An 18,279-nucleotide genomic window follows, 5' to 3' on the forward strand; every position below is an offset into this window, starting at 1 on the left:
GAATGAACTTCCATTCACAATTGCTTCAAAGAGAATCAAATACCTAGGAATCCAACTTACAAGGGATGTAAAGGACCTCTTCAAGGAGAACTACAAACCACTGCTCAGTGAAATAAAAGAGGACACAAACAAATGGAAGAACATACCATGCTCATGGATAGGAAGAATCAATATCGTGAAAATGGCCATACTGCCCAAGGTAATTTATAGATTCAATGCCATCCCCATCAAGCTACCAATGAGTTTCTTCACAGAATTGGAAAAAACTGCTTTAAAGTTCATATGGAACCAAAAAAGAGCCCGCATCTCCAAGACAATCCTAAGTCAAAAGAACAAAGCTGGAAGCATCACACTTACCCGACTTCCAACTATACTACAAGGCTACAGTAACCAAAACAGCATGGTACTGGTACAAAAACAGACACACAGACCAATGGAACAGGACAGAGAATCAAGAAATAAGACTGCACACCCATGACCACCTGATTTTTGACAAAGTCAACAATAACAAGCAACAGAGAAAGAACTCCCCTATTCAATAAATAGTGCTGGGATAACTGGCTAGATGTACACAGAATATTGAAATTGGACCCCTTCCTTTCACCATATACAAAAATTAACTCTATGTGGATTAAAGACTTAAATTCCTAGGAACAAACCTAGGAAATACCATTCTGAACATCAACCTTGGCAAAGAATTTATTACTAAGTCCCTAAAAGCAACTGCAACAAAAATAAAAATTGACAAGTGAGACTTAATTAAACTAGAGCTTCTGTACAGCAGAAGAAACTATCACAGACAACGTACAGAATGGGAGCAAATATTCACAAACTATATATCTGACAAAGGTGTAATATCTAGACTCTATAAGAAACTTAATTCAACAAAAACAAAAAAGAACTCCATTAAAAAATGGACACGAACACTCCTGAAAAAAAAATACATGGAGCCAACAAATATACACAGAAATGCTCAACACCATTAATCACAAAGAAATGCAAATTAAAACCACAATGAAATACTATCTCATTCTGACACGAGTCAGAATGGCTATTGTTGGCCAGGTGCAGTGGCTCACACCTGTAATCTAATCTCAGCACTTTGGGAGGCCAAGGCAGGCGGATCACGAGGTCAGGAGATTGAGACCATCCTGGCTAACACAGTGAAACCCCGTGTCTACTAAAAATACAAAAAAATTAGCCGGGTGCAGTGGCAGGTGCCTGTAGTCCCAGCTACTCGGGAGGCTGAGGCAGGAGAAAGGTGTGAACCTGGGAGGTGGGGTTTGCAGTGAGCTGAGATGGCACTACTGCACTCCAGCTGGGTGACAGAGCAAGACTCCATCTCAAAAATAAAAGGCTATTAATAAAAAGTCAAAAAACAATAGATGTGGGCAAGATTGCAGAGAAAAGGAAACACTTCATACACTGATAGTAGGAATGTAAATTAGTTCAGCCACTGTGGAAAGCAATGTGGAGATTCCTCAAAGAACTTAAAACAGAACTATCATTAGACCCAGCAATCCCACTTACTGAGTATATACCCAAAGGAAAATAAATTGTTCTACCAAAAAGACACATGCCCTCACATGTTCACTGCAGCACTATTCACAATAGCAAAGACATAGAATCAACCTATATGCCCATCAACAGTGGACTGAATAAAGAAAATGGTATACATATGCCCAGGAATACTATGCAGCCATAGAAAGAATGATATCTTATCCTTTATAACAACATGGATGCAGCTGGAGGCCATCACCTAAGAAACATAATGAAGGAACAGAAAACTAAATATCACATGTTCTCACAAGTGACAGCTGAACACTGAATATCCACAAATGCAAAGATATGAACAACAGACACTGGAGACTACTTGAGTGGGGAGAGTGGTGGCGGGGGGGATGGGGGTGAGGGTTGAAAAACTACCAATCAGGTACTGTGCTCCAGGATCATTTGCACACTGAACCTCAGTGATGTACAGCCTGCCCACCTAGCAAACCTGTACATGTACCCCTGAGCCTAAAATAAAAGTTGAAAGAAAAATAAACAAAGCACTGTGTCACTAAAAAAATTACCAAACTACATGCTTAAAAATGATTTTGTTTTATTGCATGTAAATATGCCACAATAATATTATTTTTTAAAGAAAAAAATTTTTTCAATTAGGGATTTTCTTTAAAAATAATATCAACAACAAAGAAATTCTTAAATGTAAGAAAAAATTAATGATTCTATCTATTCTGAAATAAAATGTTGATGGGCTGTTGCTTCTCTTTCAGATTTATCATAGGTTGCTGTATAGACTTTGGGGGTGAGGGGACTTGTTTTTTGTTTTGAATTAACTTTTTTACTCTTTAGTATTTAATGTTGAGATGAATGGCCTTTGATATAAATTATACTCCTGGAAGGAACAAATCATTGTCTCAATAAACTAGAGAAAAATCCAGAATTCTGCACTGCAGATATTATCTTCTAGGAGAGTGTTATCTCCTAAATTTTATATATAATATATGGAGAATTGGAATTCCGCTGATGCAATTTTTGTAATGTGTTAAGTAAAATTAGAACATATAGAACTAATGTTGGGGGTTTTGGGATATCTTTTAAGATTAACAAATGATGAAAAAAATATACTTCCCAGGAAAATGGTTTAATAGGAGAGTGATTAAGAATAGAGCTGTCAGCGCGCCCAAGATGGCCAAATAGGAACAGCTCCAGCTTCCAGCTCCCAGCGTGAGCGACACAGAAGACGGGTGATTTCTGCATTTTCAACTGAGGTACCGGGTTCATCTCACTGGGGCGTGTCATGTCGGACAGTTGGCGCTGGTCCACCCGTGCAGCCCAACCAAGGAGAGGTGAAGCACGGCAAGGCATCACCTCACCTGGGAAGTGCAAGGGGGAAGGTAATTCCTTTCCTAGCCAAAGGACATTGAGACACACAACACCTGGAAAATCGGGTAACTCCCACCCTAATACTGCACTTTACCAAGGGTCTTAGCAAACAGCACACCAGGAGATTATATCCCACATCTGGCCCGGAGGGTCCCATGCCCACAGAGCCTCCCTCATTGCTAGCACAGCAGTCTAAGATCTAACTGCAAGGCAGCAGCGAGACCAGGGGCGGGGCGCCCGCCACTGCTGAGGCTTAGTCTTGAACTCTGGAGCTCAAGTGATCCGCCCGCCTCGACCTCCCAAAGTGCTGGGGTTACAGGTGTAACCCACAATGCCTGGCCTGTTTTTCACATTATATACATAAAACAAGCAAATTTTTGAAAAGACACAACATGCAAAAAACGTAGAAAGCAAAAAAAATGCATTGCTATCACCATTACATCCATTATTAGTTTTGACACATTTCCTTCTAGTCTTTTAATATGCACACTTTTAAAAACATGTTTCATCATCAAACCATTTATACAATTTGCATAAAAGCAGATATATTGTAAATACATAGGATCATCATTGCATAGTAACAGTAGCTTTGTGCCACCCTATATTTTACATCTTCTACAAAATTCAGTGTGATCAAAATTATTTCACATCATAATTACTATAACAAAAATATATAATCTTGGTTTTCAGAGAACATTCTTATATAATGACATACATTTCCAGTTAACCATATGCTTAAACCTATTAATCACATAATCCAGTATATAAAAATGTACATGGTTTTATAACTATATGCATCTCTAATTAACTAACTAGAACACTTTTTTGGATGACTTACCTTTAATTGTTGTTTTCTAAAAGTATCCTGAATTCCTGTGTACTAATTTTGGTTTTAGCTAAAAGAAATGCTCTCAAAATTACGAATATTTTCCCCTAGCATTCTGCTGAAATGTTGGCAGCTTAACATATTTGGCTTTAGTAATTCATCCTATTTCCTTGATTGGAATTGATCTCAACAAGACAGTGTGCATTTGGAAAACACTGATTATATTTAATAAAAAGTGAATGCATGTCAAGGAACATTGCTTTATAGATTAGGTCTAATTATCACTGATATAAAACTAAAAATCCTTTATATGTTAAATACCAATTAGCTTTCCTCTCAGAACAAAAATCTATGGAACTTAAAATCACAAAGATATCTTTGGCATAAATAATAAAAGTAAGAATGTGACAACATGAAACAAAAATGTTTAAAATGATAATTTTTAAAGTTTCTAATAATGACTTTAAAACTGATGCAGTGTATATGGAATGTGTAACACTGTGGTTCATTAAAATTCTAAGAATCTGGTGACAGATTTAGTCTAAGTCAAAATTTTTTTTGTTTAAAAAAATAGAAAACCCTAGAATATATTTCCATATATTTCTATAAATCTCAGATAAACACATTTTGACATTTTAGAACTACCAATAAAGAGACAGGTAGATCTGGACATAACTTCTTTCTTTAAAAGTCATGGACTACAATAGAAAATAGGTTACATGATGTATGCAAAAGATTACTTTTTCAGAAACCTTGAGTTCTAGTTATGTCTCAGCCTTGTGTGTGACCTTAAAAAATTCCTTTAAGCTTCCAAACTCAAAATAAACCTCTTACAGAATGAGGGAGACCTTTTCCATTTCTAAATCATAAAATTTAAGGGTAAGATAGGATAGAAAAGTTCCCTATTCACAAAGAAAATATTAATTGGCAAAAAAATTTTTTCTATGCATTATGATGGGACAGAAGAGAGACAGGTTCAATGAAGAAGGAAAATATCAACTTTAGGTGGCTGAGCATTTTAGCCTTTTTGAAACATTGTTATGCATATGATCTCATTTTAATCTTGCCATAATCCTATGAGACAGAAGTGTAATATATTTATATATATTAAAATTGTTTCTATTTGGCAGATAACAAAGTTGTGGGTAAAGGGGGCACTATTTTGTCACTGTTCAGAATTACAAGAGTATTTCACAGATTAACAAGAATCTAGGTCTCATCACTCCTTAACTGGGACCCCTTTCAATGCAGCTAAAGGGAATAATAAGCACATGCAGCTGAATACAACTAAGGAACAAAGAGAAAGCATTAAAGGAAACATATAGGAAATGAGATCTCCTTGGTGGGTTCTTTTTGCTGACTAGTGAGGATGTATACTTAACACTATAAGCTCAAAGGGAGCTGTGGTGATATGTTCAGAAATGTGCACCAATTAATGTAAAAACTGAATTTCTGCAAAAACCAGAAATTTCATTCACCTAGTTTTAAGAAATGACAAAAAAACTTATCAAACTTGTGAAAATGCAACATATAGTGTGGCATAATCAAATGGACAAGATTCTTCCAAAACACTAGGACATATATATCCTCTTTTGGACTGACTGATTATAATAGGGTCTTCATATTCAAATTAGTTTTTAAAACTAGCTGTACTTTTCAGGAAACTAATGTTTTCCTATATTTCATATGAATATGCAGATGCTTTTATACCTATATAAATTGTAAAGTTATTGGTTGAATTAATAAAAACAGAAAAAATTTACTTATTTATGAAAAAGATACCTATTATGTCAAAGCTCCTTGTTACTGAAACATAGTTAATTGAGGCCTTAATGAGTGCTTACCACAAAGTTATATGTATAGCCATATGAACTAATTAAAGAAAGGCAATGCTCCAGAGTGTAGTGAAATTTACTTCATTTAGGTTATGGTACTACTTTTTGGTTCAAAGACTATACTTTTTAAAAAGTGGATACCTGCGGTCCATCTCTGGCTTCATAGAAGTCACCCACTCTTATTTTTGCACTGAAGCTGAAATTGTCCCTTGAGATATCCATTATTCCATTTCTGCTGAGATACTGAAAAAATCACATATTTTTCCACTTCAGGTTTTAATAATTACAACCCAGCTTTGATGTATAGCTAGCTTCAGGACACTAATGTTTTGCATATTCTATCAAGGGGCTATAAATTTATAGGAGATCAATTTAGGTTAAGTACAATAGTCCCATACAAGAGAATATTTAGTATCAAGGAACTTTATCTGAGAAAGGAGTACACTTTTTTTTGTACATGATCATGCTTAATAGGCACCAAATGTACATTATTTGGTGAAAAGTATGTACCTTTATTACTTCAGGGTACTGCCTAAGTTTCTTTCCACATGGAGCATAATATGCTACTTCTCCTTGAAGGCGCCCTCCAAAGTTTCTTATTCTTGTCTCTCTCTGCCAGCTACACATAACAGAAATGAAGGTTATAACATACTTAATTTTAAGACAGCTTTTAAAAATTAAAAATAAGTTAAAGTATACATGTTCTCTAGAAAACATGAAAAATGAAAACAAAAACTCCTCAAACAACCCAAATATATTAACTGTCAAAATTATTTAGACTTCTAGCTAATTCAACTAAAAAATTAATTATTCAATTTATATATTAAACTCTATCAAAATGCTTAGAAATCGTAATTGATTACTTTGGGTACTCTGACATTTCAGTAACGTGTCAACGTATAGTGATTTTTACATCTGAAAAGCTTTAACGGAGGAGTAAAGTAAACCTGGCTCTCTGCTGGTTGGGGTTCACGTACATTCAGTCTAAAAGCTGTCATTTCTAATTAAACCATTTTAGCCAAACTCTGGTTGAGTCCCTCAGTTTTGACCAAAGTAGCTTTTACTGTCCTTTAATTCTATCTTCACAAAAACTTCTCACAATCTCGCTGTACTCCTGCCCTTTGCCATCTGATTTGCTCTTGGTTCTTTATCAGTCATGTTCCTACTTGGCTGTATCATCCCACCCCAGCTCTGCCATACCTCCAGGAAACAGGATTAATTTCAGTTTTCTGATATACCAAATTCCTTGCCCTTTGCTCTGGCTCTTCTGCTCTAATAAATACTATGCAGCTATGCACTTCTTTTATTAATTGTAGAGAATGAGAAATCAAGTATACATCAAACGTGCATAAATATATGGGGGAAAAAGAAAAAGGGAAACCTTATTTTGCATACCCATATTCCAATGGAATACGCAGTTCACGTTCATCTGTTACTCTTCTTCTTTTGGAAGTGCCTTTAAAAAAATTCAATTGGTTAATATAAAAAATTCATTAATAGAGATAATAATCTTGATCGTTTAGAAAGTTTTCTTTTAAAAAGTATATGTTAATGACTTGGATTATTTAGTGTATTTCTATAATTTATACATTATTTTTAGATGGTTTTCAATAAAACACTGTATAAGGCAGGGAGCTTTTTTGTTCTTTTAGGTCTGAATGACAGAATAACTAGTTTTTCTCTCTAAAGAAAATACAATTCAAGGTAAAAATATATACCTTTCCTCTCATTTTGTTATTAAAGAAATGCCTAGAGAAGCAGGACAGAAAGAGGTTTCAGAAAACTTTTTTAAATTGTTGACTTTGAAAATATGAGTTTTCGGATGCTGAAAAATTTCAACAGCTGGCTCATACATTTAAAGATGATTTAATTTCTATGTCCATATACATCCATAGTCAAAAACACTACCAGGTCTTTTAATTAACCTAAACCACCAAGGATCAGGATTATGATTTTATGTAAAAATTTTCAAAGACCGAGATCAAGTTTCACAAACATAAATAAACTCATCTAAAATTAGTAGGCTATCATACTGGTATGTGGTAAATGAAAGCAAAGCTAGAAATTGACAAGAGGAGAATGAAGTAAGTAAAATAACAAAATATTTTACTGTATATATCTATATTTTCTTAGACATGGAATGAGAACTGAGAGTAGTTTTGGAATATTAAATGTAGAAATGTTTAATGAAGACCTCTAGGAATTTATAAAAAGTCAAATAGGAAAAAAAAGGACATGGCATGTTAATGGAATAAGATTGCTACTCTCTAATAGAAACGACACTGGCTACATGTTGGGCAGATAGCATCTTAAGTAACCAAGTGAGCTTTTTTATAAAGTACAGTTGGCCCTTGAACAACATGGGTTTGAACTGTGTGAGTCCACTTATATTCAGATTTTCCTCCACTTCTGTCACCCAGGAGATAGCAAGACCAATCCACCTCCTCCTCAGCCTATTCAACATGAAGATGAGAATGAAGATCTTTATAATGATCCACTTCCACGTAAGGAAGAGTCAATATATTTTCTCTTGCTTATGATTTTCTTACTAACATTTGTCTTTTCTCTTTATTGTAATACAGCATAGAACACATACAACATATGTTAATTGACTATTCATGTTATCAGTAAGGCTTCTGGTCAATAGTAGGCTAACAGTTAAATTTTTGAGAAGCCAAAAGTTCCATGTAGATTTTCGACTGTGTGTGGAGCCAGTGCTCCTAAATCCTGCGTTCAAGGGTCAAGTGTACAAAAAAGTCCAACTGTCAATTAAATTCTACATTCTAGAAGCACAAACTGAACACAAAAGCAGAAAAGGTTCAAAACCAAAAGAACTGTCATTAATCAGATCCTTAAACTGGAAAATCAGGGGGAAAAAAAAGACCAGGTTATAAGTCATATTCTTTGAAAATACATGCTGACCTTCCTTAGCCAACCTAAAATCTAACTCTAATCTTGATTCCAGTGAGATCATCTCCAGAACACTCTATCAATACAAATTCTTGCTATGGTTTGACTTCTACTTTAGAATAATAAAAATAAAGGGTAGGTACCAGAGTGTGGGCTTGAAGTAAGTGTGGAAGAAGATGTACCAAGAAAAGCAGGTGACTGGGATTCAGAACATAAGGCAGCAGGAGCAGAGCCTGGGGCTTTTGCTATGTGGAGGTTACGAGGTGTTGAGTGAGCTGTAAGACTCATGGAAGGGCTTTTGACAGAGGAAGTTGTTTTATTCAGTTTCATTGAAGTTTTCTCTCCTTCAGTATCACTATCTGATTCATCTTGGTCTTTATCATCATCATCTTCTTCTTCTGATCCTTCTGTATCTGATTCTGAATTACTATCTGATTCTGGGAAGTAAAAGAAGCATTTGTATATTATAACTAGATAATCACCAATAATTTGCAGTTTGTATCTAAATGGAGTAGCTCAGGAACCAGCAACTGTGAATGAGAACTCAAATGAGCAATTTTCCTACAGAGTAAATGTTATAAGCTATTTGAGAACAGTGTATGCAGGATATAAATCTTCAAAAAAATTTTTTTAAAGTGTAAGTTTTACTCAACACTTTAATCATAAAACAGTTCTCATGTGACACTATTCACATGATGAGTTCTGCTTGGTGTCAAAATAATTTTTTATTTAATGGAGAAACTAAAGTGAACGGGGATTAAATTGACTATTCAAACTAACAGATTCCAATAGCTTATGAAGTACAGTAAGTCAAATATGAGAAAGAGAAATCTGGAACTACCATCATACTTCCATTTGGGCTCTGGAGTAAAAGAAAACCAGTTTCAACAGGAGATTCTTGGTTTTTTGGCTGCAGTTTTTCCATTTACATACAAGACTTCATCAGGCTTTTCCGGCCTCTCAAAAAACTAGGCCTACAGAAATAATTATAGTAGGATAATTCAATAATTTAAGTTTGTTCTAGCTATGTAGTTCTATGTATGATGCATCCGTTCCTCTAGATATGTAAAATCTATTACTAGATTAAACTTGATAAACATAGGAGTAATACTTAGACTGTTTCCTCATAGTTCACAGAACAATAGCTTCTGTGGAATTCTGGTTTGTGTGATATCATTTGCCTATATTGAAATTCATTATAAAAGTTAGTTTTTAAAGTAATGAATATTGATATTTATGATCTATCATACAAAGTTGTTTTATGGAAACCCCAGGAAGAGTGGTTCTTACCCTGAGCACGAAGTTTGTTTTTAACTTATAGACACTATAAATTGTACAGCTGAGTATATTTTCCTATTCAGATTAGCTGCTAAAAAAATTAGTTGAATCTGTAGTTGACCAGTAACAAATCCACAAATGTTTATAATACGTATTTCATTTTTGTATTCACAATTTAAGCTCTCTTGTATTTTACGTTTTCAATCTTCTGTGGAATGAGGAGAGGGAAGGAAAATAAAAATGCAAAGAAGTTAACCCCCGATCCAGCAAAAAAAAAAAAGTGACTCAAAATTAAATCAGAGAGTCATCTATATGTTATTTAACAAATTTTCTATTATTGATGGAACATTCATAGAGATTTAGGTTTTTGGTACTTTCTGAATGACTATGACTATAATTCTATCTTTGTTCAAAACACCTGGTGATACATTTTAACAAGTAGCAGAAGAAATGAAAGAAGAGTGGTCCTGAATGAAATAAAAATTAAGCAAGTTGATGAAATTATGTCTTAATTTATGCATCATTTGTATTCATCCTAAAGTGATTATTTGTTTAATGTCAAATGAATAACAAGCTGAGAATCTGACTTAGGATTTCCAGTATCAATTACTCCTGTATTTTACGAGCTCATTATAGAAATGCACAAAGCTGTGTGAAACACAGTAAATCACAGTGATTTTAAGTCTGAATTAAGAAATGCTTTAAAATGTCTGGTTCATATAGCATTTAGAGAAATACTTTAAATTTTAAAATGAAAATAACCTGATTGGCTGTCATCAGATTCATCATCTTCATCATCTTCCTCATCTTCTTCCTCATCATCTTCCTCTTCATCCTCATTTGAATCTTCAGAATCTTTACTACTGGGAATGTCTGAATCTGTTCCTCTGAATTGTTCCACTAAAGGTTTTGCAGGATGGGAGTGACGCTGTGTTTTCACCGGGTTTACATTATTGCTAACTGCTTTTTCCTTCCCTTGACTATGCAGGATGGGAGAGGCAGAGGGCATTACAGGTGTCTGATTGCCAGGTGTTCTTCTCCCACTTGTACTCAAATTTACAGGTGAGGAAAAAGGAGTGCTACTTGCAGCAGCAATGTTTTCATTAATCTTGCTCTGCATTTTAGTTTTGGTAGTAAGTGCTAGAGGAGCTTCTTGAATGACACTTTGAATAACTCCATTTGGTTGGTGATTACCTAAAAGTGCATTTGTCAAGAATGGATTTGGGTGGTTGTTTTCTAATGTTTGTTTTGGATGTGCTGGTGAACTAGAGGTTGCTTTTGGATTTGACAAAGCTGCAATAACCTTCTTCAGGCTCTTAGATGACTCTTGTTTCTTTAACTGTGATGGGAATGCCTGTTTATATTGTTCCTGTTGAAACATAAGTTAAAAAACACAACAAAATGTACCACAAAACAAAGATTGCTTTTATTTGCTTTCAATATCTGAAAACAAATTACAGCTATCATATCACACACAAATTTAAATCATGATATACAAATGCTGTAAAAGTAGCAACAGCTATGACTAGTTGGTTGCTACATTTTGGCTGTAACTAAATAAAATTTAATTAGCTTTTACCCCTTAAAAATTATACGCCTTTTGACTATCCTCCTTGCTTTACTGTTGCTTCCATTTTCACAATAATCCAAACCTAAAACCATTTTCTTGCATGAAATAGCCTCCTCTTAGAAATTTCAAGCTGACAGGCTGGGCGCAGTGGCTCAAGCCTGTAATCCCAGCACTTTGGGAGGCCGAGCTGGGCAGATCACTAGGTCAGGAGATTGAGACCATCCTGGCTAACACAGTGAAACCCCGTCTCTACTAAAAAATACAGAAAACTAGCCGGGCGAGGTGGTGGGCGCCTATGGCCCCAGCTACTCGGGAGGCTGAGGCAGGAGGCGGAGCTTGCAGTGAGCTGAGATCCGGCCACTGGACTCCAGCCTGGGCAACACAGAGAGACTCCATCTCAAAAAAAAAGAAGAAAAAAAAAAAAAGAAATTTCAAGCTGACAAAATACTGTTTATTCTTCAAGATCCAAACCAAGAAGCTTTTCAAATTTCCCAGCATTCTTTGCCTCTTTCCTTTGAGCTCCTTTACCTCTTTATACAGATGCTCCTCAGCTTGCCATGGGGTGACTTCCCCATAAACTCATCGAAAGTTGAAAATATCATTAAGTCAAAAATAGATACAATACACCTAACCTATCAAACATCACAGCTTAGTCTAGGCTACCTTAAATATACTGAAAACACTTACATTAGCCTAAAGTTGAGCAAAATAATCTACCAACACAGTACACTGTAGAGTATCGGTTGTCTGCCCTCATTATCATGTGGCCAAGCAGGAGCTGTGGCTCACTGCTGCTGCCCAGCATCAAGGGACTATTGTACCGATTTCTACTGAATGTGTATAGCATTTGCATCATTGTAAAGTTGAAAGATCATAAGTCAAACAAGTCTTTTTTTTTTTTTTGAGACGGAGTCTTGCTCTGTTGACAGGCTGGAGTGCAGTGGTGCGATCTTGGCTCACTGCAACCTCTACCTCCCGGGTTCAAGCAATTGTTCTGCCTCAGTCTCCCAAGTAGCTGGAACTACAGGTATGCACCACCATGCCCAGCTAATTTTTGTATTTTTAGTAGAGACAGGGTTGCACCATGTTGGCCAGGATGGTCTCGATCTCTTGACCTTGTGATCCGCCTGCCTCGGCCTCCCAAAGTGCTGGAATTACAGGTGTGAGCCACTGCGCCCAGCCAAGTCAAACAAGTTTAAGTTGGCGACTATATGTACTCTTATGCCACACCATCTTTAGTATACATAGCATATGCCTATATGCCTGAAATCTCGAAGGAGATAACTTAACATCTTTGATAAATTCCTCAGGGTAGAAACACTCATTTATTCACCTTTATGGTCTTCCTAAGACATTGCTCAGAACCCTGTGCTTGGTATGTGCTCAAAAAACAATTTTAGGTTGCTGAATGAGTAACTTCCTGAGCAAGAACTTCTTTGAAGCAAAGATTTAAGACACTAAGCTGGTGGAAGTGGACATTCTGTGGGTTCTACTTTAGTGTGCCTTTGCATAGTAACATTCCAGAGTAAACAATTTAGAAAAATACAATTTTCTTGGAAAAGATTATAAACCATTAAGCCATAAAATTTATGTCTATAAAGAAATAAAAACTTATTTAACTATTAGAATCTCCTTGAAAACAATACAATCATGGTTTTTATTAAGCTACTATGATTAAAATATTACATAAAAATAAGCAGCAGCAGAATTATTAAGATCTTTTCAGTTAACAGAAGGAGTAGAATTTCTTAATCTAAGGTAAAATTCTACATTGAAAATGATTGCCTTGAAATTAAAATCAGCAGTGTTGTCAGCATCAGACTTGGGCTCCTAACACTCAAATCAGCAAAGATTTGTGATGGAGATTTCGCAAGTGTAAATGCTGATGGAATGTTATATAAAATACTTACTAAATATTGTATTTATTCTTCTTATTATTATTTTTAGACAGAGTCTCACTCTGTCACCCAGGCTGGAGTGCAGTGGCACGATCTTGGCTCGTTGCAACCCCCACCTCTTGGGTTCAAGCCTGCCTCAGATTCCTGAGTAGCTGAGACTACGGACGCGTGCCATCATACCTGGCTAATGTTTTTTTTTTTTGGTGTTTTTTGTTTTTTTTGAGACAGAGTCTCTCACTGTGTCTCCAGGCTGGAGTGCAGTGGTGCGATCTTGACTCACTGCAACCTCCGCCTCCCCGGCTCAAGCGATTCTCCTGCCTCAGCCTCCCAAGTAGCTGGGACTACAGGCGCATGCCACCACACCCAGCTAATATTTATATTTTCAGTAAAGATGGGGTTTCACAATGTTGGCCAGGATGGTCTTGATATCTTGACCCTGTCATCCACCTGCCTTGGCCTCCCAAAGTGCTGGGACTACAGACGTGAACCACCGCACGCAGCCTTTTTTTTGGATTTTTAGCAGAGAAGGGGTTTCACCATGTTGGCCAGGCTGGCCTTGAACTCCTGACCTCACATGATCCACCTGCTCTTGGCCTCCCAAAGTACTGGGATTACAGGCATGAGCCACTGCACTCAGCCTAAAATACTTATTAAATATTTTAAAGCAGCAGTACTAACAAGCAGTAAGCAATGTAAACTTTTTCATTTATGAAAAACAACTATGCTGTATTAGTTTAGAAATTAAGATAATCTCTGCAAATAAAAACTGTCACAAAATATTTGTACCTAAGGCAATATCTTACAAAGAGAAAGTGCTTAACTAGTAATTATTCAGTAAATTACGGAAAATTATACTAGTTAGATGTACTTTTTCGATGTAATTTTATAGCAAAATTCTTACATAAAATACTTTAATATATACAAGATTTAAATTTTCAGCAGAAAAATGAGTGATTTCGTCTGTTAGAACATAATTATGTAATAATTTTGTAACTTTTTTTATAGGTAGTAAGTTTTCCTTCTAAATATACAGGTCCAAAGGGCCATAAAAACCAAAGTCCCTTTAGTTTTGTATTTTAATTTTCTGCAACAATTACAGTGTTCCTCACTGTAATTCTAAAGAATCACTTCCCATATATTGACACCAATAAGTTTTTAATAACAGCCAAAGATTTCTATATTTTATTCAAATTGCTCTTTTATAGTACACATATTATCATTTTTAAAATCAGGGGTGATGTGTAAAAAGGAGATGGAGAGAAATTTGAGACCTGTATAGTAGCAAACCTCTTGCTGCTTTAAGATATCCATTTGGGGCCAGGCGCGGTGGCTCACGCCTGTAATCCCAGCAGTTTGGGAGGCCAAGGCAGGCAGATCACTTGAGGTCAGGAGTTTGCGACTAGCCTGGCCAACATGGTGAAACCGCATCTCTACCGAAAATATAAAAATTATCTGGGGGTAGTGGCAGGTGCCTGTAGTAGCAGCTACTTGGGAGGCTGAGGCAGGAGAATGCTTGAGCCGGGGAGGTGGAGCTTGCAGTGAGCCGAGATAGCGCCACTGCACTCCAGCCTGGGCAACAGAGCGAGACTCTGCCTAAAAAAAACAAACAAACCCATTTGGACGGGAAGAGGAGACGAGTTCCAAAACCTGTCCTACCTCCAAGCTCTTGCTCCCCGAGACCCTGCAGATCACAAAAAGTCCTCCAGATAAAAGTTGATAAAAGAGGGCTGGGCGCAGTGGCTCATGCCTGTAATCCCAGTACTTGGGGAGGCCGAGGCGGGTGGATCATGAGGTCAGGAGATTGAGACCATTCTGGCTAACACGGTGAAACCCCGTCTCTACTAAAAATACAGAAAAAATAGCCGGGTGTGGTGGCGGGCGCCTGTAGTCCCAGCTACTTGGGAGGCTGAGGCAGGAGAATGGTGTGAACCCGGGAGGCGGAGCTTGCAGTGAGCTGAGGCCGAGATCCCGCAACCGCACTCCAGCCTGGGCAGCAGAGTGAGACTCTGCTTCAAAAAAAAAAAAAAAAAAAAAGTTGATAAAAGAAAGCTGACATAAGATCTACAAAATTCCACTCCTGGTCTATGTATTCAATCAATCTATATGGATTTAAGTTACATTGTCTTCAGTGTAAGGGTACTGAAGGATTCAGTGATTAAATAACCTTTAAGAAAATAACGAACTAATGAGGGATGCAGGTAGGTACCTCTAACTCAATGACAGGTACTGACAAAGAGAAGGTAATCTTTTAGAGTTGAGTCTAATGTGAATGTCCAATTTTATCATCTGTAAATGAGGATAATATTAGTAGCACTCATAGATGTTATGACCAATAAGTTAATGTATGTTCAGCAATTAAAACAATGGCTGGCAAACAGTAAATGCTCTACAAGTGTTATCTAATTAAGTTGCCTAATGATAATGTTTGTAATATTGTGTTCAAACATAATGGTTTGTTACTCTAGGCTGATTCTATAAAAAAAAAAATACTCATTTAATTATTAGAATTTTGCTGGACATATGAAGGTAGTCTATGTAGTAAAATCAACAGCAAGAAAAACAAAGATGAGAAAATTCTCTGAAGAGTGTTTCCAGTATTTGTGTAAGTAGAAGTTATATTTCATATAATTCATTAAGAATGGCAAAGGAATTTTTTTTTTTTGGTAGAGACAGGGTCTCACTATGTGGCGGAGGTTGGTCTCAAACAGTCCTAGGCTCAAACAGTCCTTCTGCCTTGGCTCCCAAAGTGCTGGGATTACAGGTGTGAACCACCATGTCTGGCCAGAAAAGTGATTCTTTATGAAGGGTTTTTACACTTAAAATGTATACATTCTAGAACTATAGAGGTAAATTACTTGAGTCCATTTCTTTGAAAAAGAATATATTTAGCTGGATGTGGTGGCTCACGCCTGTAATCCCAGCATTTTGGGAGGCCGAGGCAGGCAGATCACTTGAGGTCAGGAATTCGAGATCAGCCTGGCCAACATGGTGAAACCCCATCTTTACTAAATACACAAAAATTAGCCTGGTGTTGTGACGCACGCCAGTAGTCCCAGCTATTAGGAAGGCTGAGGCAGCAGGATCACTTGGATCCGGGAGGTGGAGGTTGCAGTGAGCTGAGATTGAGCCACCGCCCTCCAGCCTGGGCAACAGATTGAGACCCTGTCTCAAAAAAAAAAAAAAAAAAAAAAATTGGTATTAGGAAAAAAAGGACATTAATTTTAAACCCAAGTAATTGTGAAGCTTGTCTTATTCAAACATACTTATCCCCTTATTTCTAAATCCTTAGATCTTGGGTGTGGGGGCTTATCTTAGGGATGGGTTGCAGGGGAGCTGGAATAACATGATTGCATTGCCAAAAATACATTAAACAGATACATATATGAATATAAAATGAGAGACATTTAGTTTTCTGATGTACATATTCTATTCCTGGAGACTAAGAAGGTATAAAAATGAGGGTAGAATTTAACTTAAACTTGTGTATTATAAGACAATATAGAAGCTCTATCTGTTTCTAGTAGTAAAATTCTTGTATAAATAATTTGTAACTCACCCGTTTGGATCTCAATTCACTGGTCAATGAACTAGATTCTTCAGAGGTATTTTTATTCCCTGCTTTAAGAACATCAGGAGAAGGAACTATGAGTTTCATGTAAGTTTCCTTTTTGGCTTGATTTACCAAAGATAAAGGTTTCACATTGGACACCAATCCCGTAGACTGTATCACACTGGTGTGTTTGTTCACAGATTCCTCCTTTGCCTGAGAGCTTTGGAAAATAAATGGAAGCTGCTGTGACAAAACCTGAGGCTGCTTCTGCTGGGATTGGAATGATGAGTGAGTCTGGGATTCAGACACAAGAGGTAATGGCTGGTGTATTCTTTTTTCCTGGGCTTTTTCAGTTGCTTTCTGTCCATCTGCTTTTGGGTCTGAAATACCATGTAATAGCACCTAGAAATAAAAATGAAAAGGTAAGTTCCTAACATCTATTAAGATAAAGATTATCAAGCAGTAAAACCTGGAGATAAAAACGGATACTTTAAAAGTGTTCCTAATGCCTTATGATAATATCTAAAAATCTAAAAATTCATAAAAGAAATACCATATGTCCCTTTAAAAATATTTCTTCATCTTCTTTCTTGGGCAAAAGTATGAACTCAAAGTAATGATTAACTTTAAAACTACAGACTTTGAGAGTCAAGATAAACCAGTTAATTTCTAAATATGAATAATGTTTGGATACTGTCCATGAAAAAAATTATACCTGGTTGTTACTTTTATGTTGTGCTTCACTCTCTGAATCAGAATCATCATCTTCACTTTCTTCAATACTTTGATCTTCTTCCTCTTCATCTTCTTCTAGATCATCTGAATCACTACTACTAATGCCTTCACTTGAGGTGTCTGATGATGTGCCTGAATCACTATCACTGTTGCTGGAACTTTCCATTGCTTTCTTCCTTGGTTTCTGGATAATGACAAGGTAGTTGGCAAGACTTTATTTTTTGAAAACATTCAAGTTTCAATAAAAGGTATGCTCTTTTTAATTTTCAAATGCTATTTTCAATCTCAAAATGTTATTGTAGGAAAAAGTCACATATTGTAAGGATAATTATTTAACAAACTGATCAACTTAACTTACATGACAGAACTCCTCAATAAAAAGTGCAAGTTCTGTCATGTAGAATATTGAAAATATCAATATAGCATATGTGTAGATGTATTCACATGGCTGCTGATCTTCAAAATGTGCGACAGACTAAAAAGATCAGTTCACAAAATGATTCCAACTATGATACATACATCAAAAGTTACACATTTAATCTTTCTTTTTGCAGACAGTGAGTCAGTAGCCAAACATTTACCTATAACATGCCACACACACCTTTCTGGGTGTGTCCAAGACTGAGTCCTTGCCTTCAAGAAACTTACCAGTGCTGGTGATAGGGGAGTATAGACAGATGCTTAACATAAAAACAAATCATTCCATATAATAATAAGTGCTGTAGAGAAGATAAAGTAGGGTAGCAACAGTCTTATGCGGCTGCTTTAGTTAGGGTCAAGGAATT

The 18,279-nt window shown here is 36.3% G+C and overlaps 1 protein-coding gene across 39 annotated transcripts in view; it reads right to left on the reverse strand.

Annotated features, from left to right (window-relative positions):
* The window catches only part of BAZ2B (bromodomain adjacent to zinc finger domain 2B), a 407,614-nt gene that overhangs the window by 113,151 nt on the left and 276,184 nt on the right, over positions 1 to 18,279 (reverse strand). For 31 of the 39 annotated variants that reach the window (XR_004176705.1, XM_031651777.1, XM_031651775.1 and 28 more), the window contains 7 exons: positions 17,475 to 17,678; positions 16,766 to 17,161; positions 10,504 to 11,110; positions 8,607 to 8,900; positions 6,949 to 7,009; positions 6,064 to 6,172; positions 5,695 to 5,796 (listed from right to left, as the gene is read on the reverse strand). Coding sequence is in view for 38 of the 39 variants with exons in the window: in XM_031651777.1 (XP_031507637.1) it covers positions 5,695 to 5,796; positions 6,064 to 6,172; positions 6,949 to 7,009; positions 8,607 to 8,900; positions 10,504 to 11,110; positions 16,766 to 17,161; positions 17,475 to 17,678 (1,773 nt within the window). In the remaining variant the exon portion in view is untranslated. The remainder of the gene's footprint in view (positions 1 to 5,694; positions 5,797 to 6,063; positions 6,173 to 6,948; positions 7,010 to 8,606; positions 8,901 to 10,503; positions 11,111 to 16,765; positions 17,162 to 17,474; positions 17,679 to 18,279) is intronic. The other 8 variants (XM_031651795.1, XM_031651793.1, XM_031651802.1 and 5 more) reach the window with 4 other exon arrangements.

The sequence above is a fragment of the Papio anubis genome, chromosome 10 (genome assembly GCF_008728515.1).
Source record: "Papio anubis isolate 15944 chromosome 10, Panubis1.0, whole genome shotgun sequence".
NCBI lineage: Eukaryota > Metazoa > Chordata > Mammalia > Primates > Cercopithecidae > Papio > Papio anubis.